General features: G+C 36.4%; 2 protein-coding genes across 2 annotated transcripts; both read right to left on the bottom strand.

The window, feature by feature from the left end:
- Positions 1-830: 830 nt before the first annotated feature.
- Positions 831-6,910, bottom strand: LOC111403499. The gene is made up of 11 exons (XM_023032029.1): positions 6,892-6,910; positions 6,803-6,810; positions 6,245-6,301; positions 5,634-5,684; positions 4,802-5,079; positions 4,030-4,496; positions 2,433-3,799; positions 1,472-2,375; positions 1,278-1,385; positions 968-1,021; positions 831-925 (listed from the first exon to the last, which is right to left on the bottom strand). The coding sequence occupies exons 1-11, from the start codon at positions 6,908-6,910 to the stop codon at positions 831-833; spliced, it is 3,408 nt and encodes a 1,135-aa protein (XP_022887797.1).
- Positions 6,911-6,950: 40 nt separating this feature from the next.
- Positions 6,951-7,535, bottom strand: LOC111403491. The gene has a single exon (XM_023032019.1). It carries the CDS (start codon positions 7,533-7,535, stop codon positions 6,951-6,953), a length of 585 nt encoding a protein of 194 aa, XP_022887787.1.
- Positions 7,536-7,806: the final 271 nt, after the last annotated feature.

The raw sequence follows: 7,806 nt of genomic DNA, 5'->3' as shown, positions 1-7,806 counted from the left end.
AATGATTTGGTCAATCAAGTCCCAATAAAAATGATTTATTTCATACAAGTCCTCATTTGACTTGACTTTGAAATTTTCACTATTGACTTTGACTAGATAAAAATGTGAGTTGTAACAATCTTACCTCCTTAAAATAATTTCATCCTCGAAATTCAACTGGCAACTGACTGGGTAATGAATAAGTGAGGATATTGACCACGCATCTGATCCTTATTCTCCCAAGTAGTCTCTTCTACTGTCTGATTCTGCCAAAGTACTTTAACAAGTGAAACTGTCCGATTTCGCTGAATTTGCAACTTTTGTCTAAAATTCTCACGAGCTCTTCTATATATGTTAAATTTTCCTTCAATTGGATTGACTGAGACTCCGGAACATGAGAAGGATAAGCAATGTACTTATGAAGTATGGAAACATGAAAAACATCATGGATCCAGGATAATTCATCGGGCAGATCTAATCGGTATGCAACTGGGCCAATCTGCTCAATAATCTCATAGGGTCCAATGTATCGTGGACTCAACTTTCCTCGCTTGCCAAATCTCAACACCCTTTCCAAGGTGACAATTTAAGAAAGACTTTATCTCCAACTTCAAATTCAAGATCTTTCCTGCGCCTATCAGCATAACTTTTCTGTCTCTCTTGAGCTGCATTCAACTTTTCTTTGATCAATTTCACATTTTTGGATGTCATTTGAACCAATTCCGGCCCTTCTAATTTCCTCTTACCAGCTTCATCCTAACAAACTGGTGTCCTGCACTTTTGACCACATAAAGCTTCAAAAGGAGTCATTTCTATACTAGAGTGATAGCTGTTATTGTAAGCAAACTCTATCAATAAAAATGAGTATCCCAGCTACCCTTGAGCTCTAAAGCACAAGCCCTCAACATATCCTCAAGAGTCTGCATGGTCCTCTCTGACTGGCCATCTGTCTAAGGATGAAAAGCTGTACTGAAATATAGTTTAGTACCCATGGCTTCCTGCAAACTGGGCCAAAATTTAGATGTAAAATGAGGGTCTCTATCTGACACAATAGATAAAGGAGTACCATAAGAGCTCACTATCTCATCCACATACAACTTTGCCAACTTATTTAAAGTATAAGTAGCTTTGATTGACAAACATTTGGCCGTCTTGGTCAAACGATCTACGATAACCCAAATTCCATCATGACCATTTTGAGTATGAGGAAGGCCAAATAAAAAGTCCATAGTAATGTGTTTCCATTTCCATTCTGGGATAGGAAATGGTTGTAAAAGTCTTGCTGTTTTCTGACGAACTGGCTTTACTTGCTGACATATAAGACATTTGGATACAAAATCCGCTATCTCTCTTCATACCAAGCCACCAATAAGGATCTTTCAATGTATAATACATTTTAATACTGCCTAGATGTATAGCATAAGCAGAACTGTGTGCTTCTTCCAAAATCTCTTTCTTCAATTCTGGAACATTGGAACACATAATCTATTACCCATAGCCAAAGTCCCATCATCTCTAATCACATAATCCATTCTTAACCTAGTACTAACTTCTGCTTTCAATATTCTCAATGTCTGGTCTTGAGATTGAGCTTCTATAACCTTATCAATCAAAGTAGGCCTCACCTGAAAATGAGCTAATACTGCCCCTGAAGTAGTAGTTGTCAACTCAGTGTGTAACTTCTTGAACTCACAAATCAAAGAAGCATAAACTGCACTAGATAGAGAGGATGAACTTGTCTTTCTATTGAGAGCATCTGCAACTACATTTGCTTTCCCCGGATGGTAGTCAATCTTACAATCATAATCCTTTATCAACTCCAGCCATCTCCTTTGCCTTAGATTCAGTTCTTTCTGATCAAATATATACTTTAAACTTTTTTGATCAGTAAATATTTGACATTTCTCACCATAAAGATAATGTCTCCAAATCTTCAATGCCAACACTACTGCAGCTAACTCCAAATCATGAGTTGGGTAATTTAACTCGTGCTTCTTCAATTGTCTAGAAGCATAAGCTACAACTTTCCCATTCTGCATTATAACACAACCCAATCCTTGGTGTGAAGCATCACTATAAATCACAAACTCTTCACCTGGAGATGGAAGAGTAAATATAGGAGTAGAAACTAATCTTTTCTTCAACTCTTGAAAACTCTTTTTACATTCATCAGTCCACACAAATTTGGAGTTCTTTCGAGTCAAACTAGTCAAAGGAAGAGCAATTTTGGAAAAATCCTCTACAAATTGACGATAATAACCTGCTAACCCAAGAAAACTCCGTACTTCTGTAACATTAGTAGGGCGTTCCCATTTCGTTACTGCTTCAATTTTCTGAGGATCTACATAAATACGTTCAGTTGAGATAACATTACCCAAAAATACAACTTTATCCAGCTAAAATTCACATTTGCTGAACTTAGCATACAACTGCTTATCTCACAAAGTCTACACAATAATCCTCAAATGCTCAGCATGTTCATCTCTACTGCGAGAATAAACTAAGATATTATCAATAAAAACAATCACAAACCTGTCCAAATATGGGCGAAGCACTCTATTCATCAAGTCCATAAACGCTGCAGGGGCATTAGTCAACCCAAATGGCATCACCAAAAACTCATAATGGCCATACCGTGACCTAAAAGCAGTTTTTGGTACATCAATATCTCTAATTCTGAGCTGATGATACCCCGAACGTAAATCAATCTTTGAAAACACTGAGGCACCTTTAAGTTTGTCAAACAAATCATCAATGCGAGGCAATGGATACTTGTTGCGTACTGTCACTTTATTCAACTGTTTGTAGTCAATATACAATCTCATTGTGCCATCTTTTTTCTTCACAAATAAGACTGGAGCTCTCCATGGAGATGCACCGGGTCTAATGAAACCCTTGTCAACTAAATCCTGCAATTGAACTTTCAATTCCTTCAGCTCTGCTGAAGCCATTTTGTAAGGTGATTGTGAAATAGGGGTAGTCCCTGGAATCAAATCAATAGTAAACTTGATTTCCCTATCAGGAGGTAACCCTGGAAGATCATCAAGAAAAACATTAGGGAAATCTTTTACCACTGGTGTATCTTCAAGTTTCAATTTAGTGATTTGGGTGTCAATCGCATGAGCTAAATATGCTTGACAACCTTTTCTAAGAAATTTTCCAGCATCAAGTACTGATATGATACACGAAGGTAGTATTCTCCGTTCACTACTAAAAACAATTTCAGGCTCTCCTGGCCTTCGAAACACCACTTCTTTGCGAAAACAATCAACTGATGCATAATTTACAGACAAAAAATTCATGCCCAATATCACATCAAAATCATGAATATCAAGTGGAATCAAATTAGCTTTCAACTCATGATCATTCACTCTAATCACGCAATCTTTGTACACACCGTTAGCTAAAAGTAAATCTCCTACAGCAGTTGCTACCACCAAATCACTATCGAATGATTCTGACATATGGTCCGTATAAATAGCAAATGCATAAGATATAGTACCTGAATCTATTAAAGAATGGGCCTTTTTCCCAAAAATAGATAACGTACCCATAACCACATTTGGTGACTCGTCGACATCATGCTGAGTCACTGCAAACACTCTTCCCTTAGTTCTGGGTCGTCCAGCCTGGCCTTTCTGTCTAGTACCACTGCTGCCAGTAGCATCAGACTGAATAGCACTAGTAGCACCTTCTTTACCTGCCAAAGTATTTTGATTCTGATTTTGTCTAGAAATGCCAGCACCCGACTGCAAAGAACCCCCTGTGGTATGCCACCCTGCTGGAAATGAACTGGACACTCTCTCCTCATGTGTCCTGTCTGACCACAATGATAAGACACTCCAATTCCCTTATGACACTCACCAGGGTGAAATTTCCCGCACAACTGGCACTAGGGAAATCTGGCCACACCAGAGCTATCACTCTGTCTAGGAGTAAATGATCTCTGAGAAGATCTCTGAGTCTGAGTACGGTTACTCCCTAGCTGCTGTACTGATCCCTAACTCGACCTCGAGCCCTGACTGCCATGAGATCTGGACTTAAAACTACCAGAAGTGGAAAAACCTAATCCATCTCCTCTACGATCCCTCCTCGGTGGCCTAGTCATAGATCTTCCTGCCCATGTTTGACTACTGCTTCCAATTCCTGGTCTCATTTGTTGTTGACCACCATGCCGTTCAAACAAACTTTTCTCAACCCTTAATGCTGCTTCTACAAGTTTACCCAAATTTTCATACCCAGACGCAGTCACCACTGATCTAATTTCTTCTCTCATGACATACTCAAATCTTCTGAATTTATCAACTTCATCAGCTACAAGAGCAGCAGCATACTTTGATAATTGTAGAAATTTCTTCTGATACTCTGCCACTGTTGATGTCTGTACTATTCTCAAAAATTCATTCTGTTTGTCAGTCTTGTAAGAACGAAGGTAGAAATGCTCATTAAAATTATCTTTAAACTCGCCCCACGTTATTCCGGATACATTTTTGGTATGATGTTTCAGTATTACATAGCTTATCAGATTTTATAAATACAGTATACACAATAAAGATATTTATGATTACAGTATATTTTAGTTTTGATAGTATTATCAGATTTTAAACTATAGAATTCAGCTTATTCAGTTTGAAGAATAAATATTTTAATTTATATGTTTGGATAGAGTGATAGCTCTGGTGTGGCCAGATTTCCCCAGTGCCAGTTGTGCGGGAAATTTCACCCTGGTGAGTGTCTTAAGGGAATTGGAGTGTGTTATCATTGTGGTTAAACGGGACACATGAGGAGAGAGTGTCCAGTTCGTTTCCAGAGGGTGGTATACCACAGGGGGTTTCTTTGCAGTCGGGTGCTGGCATTTCTAGACAGAATAAGAATCAGAATACTTTGGCAGGGAAAACAAGTGCAACTAGTGCTACTCAGTCCGATGTTGCTGGCAGCAGTGGTACTAGATAGAAATGGACCCGTCCCGAACAACCCCAATGGATCCAACACGTGTCGTGCGCTGATGGTAGATGCCAGCGAAATGCCGGACCCACCACCAAGGCAAACTTGACATGCTTTGACTTTTATAATTTTATAAAAATTTCGACAGAGTTCCCTCTGAAAAATGGATTAAAACCACCTGAAAATAAAATCAAATATCCCAAACATGTACATATAGTTTAAAACAAGGTACATCGGCCCCTCAAGATACCAATTCTTCAAAGTAGTTGTACTGAAAACGAAATTTACCCTTCTTTACCACCAAACAACTTCGTTTCAAAACATACACAAAATATGCAATGAGTCTGTGACTTAATACATTTTCTGACACAAAATACATCAATCCCAGAAAATATGTGTTGTATGAATTAACAAGATGAGACATACAAAAAATGACACGATGTTGTTCAACTTGCCAATCGACAAGATCTGATATGGCTCAACGCAGCTTCTATCTGATAAGAAATGAGGTGGCAAAAATATAAGCTTGCGACTCAGTGAGTGGATATTTGTAAAAGTATATTTTTTCATTCATAAAATCTTTCTGAAAATCGACATATAGCATAAAATTTCTTTTCACAGACATATAAACTAAAATATTTATTCTTTAAACTGAATAAGCTGAATTCTGTAGCTTAAAATCTGATAATACTATCAAAACTAAAATATACTGTAATCATAAACATCTTCTGCATTTCTAAAATCTGATAAGCTATGTAATACTGAAACATCACACCAAAAATGTACTCGAAATAACCATACTGGTGTATCGATTAATCTCGATATACATATCAAGGTTATTCAATTCTGAAATTCTGAAATTTCGTAATTTTGGTCGTATGCGCGCAGAGCTATGAAATGGTTATACACCATGGAAACACATTCACAATAGTGCAAAGCGGGTAAAATCACTATACTGATCATACGTTGTGGAAACATATTTACACTAGTGCAGAGTGGGTAAAATAACCATATGAAGTCATACACTGTGAAAACAATTCACACCAGTGCAGACGAGGGTAAAATCACTTGGGTACTTTCTGGTGGTTTTTTTTTTTTTTTTTTAGAAAATAACTTTAAATATGTTGAAACATTTAATACTCATATAACATGCTAACAAAATGATTTACTAAATTGAATTTAACTTTTAAAAACAACTGGTTATAAATCAACTTTATTCTGAAAATTGTGTTGTTAAATCGATTGTATGAATTAATAAATTTTATGAGTTAATATAAATTAAATAAATACTAATTTCTGAAAAATAAGCTTATCCGCTCACATAATACAAGCTGAACTTAAGATGGCCGATAGGCTCTTCCAATCTCCTCGTCACCACCTGGAATACATAACAAGATGACTAATCAACCACAATTAAATTAAGAAACTTTAAGATCTACTTCTATAATACTTAACTAAAATTGGTCGATGCTCGAATGAATTTTCCAAATATTCTTTTGATCAATTGGAGCTAATCCCACTTTCTAATCCATTTTCTAATAACTAATTCATCAACAAATCCTTCTTCCCAAGTTTAAAACTAATTTTACTCTCCAATCTAGTGAAACTAGTAACCATAATTCCACCCATTTAATATACATTTAGTTCCATAAAATCAACTCCCAAGTGAAATATTCAATTTATATAATCATTTTCACAATTAATTAATCAAAAATCCGAAATCGAATTCTAGGGTTTCCCCAAAAATTTTATTGCCTACCTTGCTAAAACTGTAACTTAATTAATCCCCAAGCTTGAGCTCCAAATCGCACATATATCACTTAAATTTGACATTTTATTACTACAAGTTAAAACCCTAAAATTTTAACATAAATCACACCTTTATCACTTGGAATAATAGATAAATTACATCCCAACTTGAAGAGATTCACACATATATCCTGCTATTTTCTTACGAGCTAGCTTTACCTGCTGACAGATAAGACATTGGATACAAAATCTGCTATTTCTCTCTTCAATCCAAGCCACTAGTAATGATCTTTCAATGTATGATACATTTTACTACTGCCTGGATGCATAGCATAAGCAGAACTATGTGCCTCTTCTAAAATTTCCTTTTTCAATTCTGAAATATCTGGAACACATAATCTATTACCCATAGCCAATGCACCATCATTCCTAATAACATAATCCATTCGTAACCCAACACTAACTTCTGCTTTCAAAGTTCTCAATGTCAAGTCTTCAGATTGAGCTTCTCTAACCTTATCAATCAAAGAAGGTCTTACCTGAAAATGAGCTAATAATGCCCCTGAAGTAGTCACTGACAACTGAGTGTGTAACTTCTTGAACTCACAAATCAAAGAAGTATATACTGCACTAGATGGAGATGAAGAACTAGTCTTTCTACTGAGAGCATCTGCAACTACGTTAGCTTTCCCCAGATGGTAGTCAATCTGACAATCATAATCCTTTGTCAATTCCAACCATCTTCTCTGTCTTAGATTTAGTTCCTTCTGATCAAAGATATACTTTAGACTTTTATGTTCGGTAAATATTTGACATTTCTCACCATATAGGTAGTGCCTGCAAATCTTTAATGCCAATACCATTGCAGCTAATTCCAAATCATGAGTTGTGTAATTTAACTCTTGCTTTTTCAATTGTCTAGAAGCATAAGCTACAACTTTCCCATTCTACATTAAACACAACCCAATCCTTGGCGTGAAGCATCACTATAAATCACAAACTCTTTACCTGGAGATGGAAGGGTAAATATAGGAGTAGAAACTAATCTTTTCTTGAACTCTTGAAAACTCTTTTCACATTCATCAGTCCACAAAAATTTGGAGTTCTTTCGAGTCAAACTAGTTAAAGGAAGAG

Source organism: Olea europaea, chromosome 1 (assembly GCF_002742605.1).
Source record: "Olea europaea var. sylvestris chromosome 1, O_europaea_v1, whole genome shotgun sequence".
Lineage (NCBI taxonomy): Eukaryota > Viridiplantae > Streptophyta > Magnoliopsida > Lamiales > Oleaceae > Olea > Olea europaea.
This window is presented reverse-complemented; position numbering and strand designations above follow the sequence as displayed.

Excerpts from the sequence above, each read along its gene's own strand:
- LOC111403499 (XM_023032029.1), bottom strand. Across the intron at positions 5,080-5,633 it reads AGAAGATGTTTATGATTACA|AGGGAACTCTGTCGAAATTT; the intron begins GTATATTTTAGT and ends TCCATTTTTCAG. Across the intron at positions 926-967 it reads CAGTTTGCAGGAAGCCATGG|ATGGCCAGTCAGAGAGGACC; the intron begins GTACTAAACTAT and ends ATCCTTAGACAG.
- LOC111403491 (XM_023032019.1), bottom strand. The coding sequence starts at position 7,535 with ATGGTATTGGCATTAAAGATTTGCAGGCACTACCTATATGGTGAGAAA.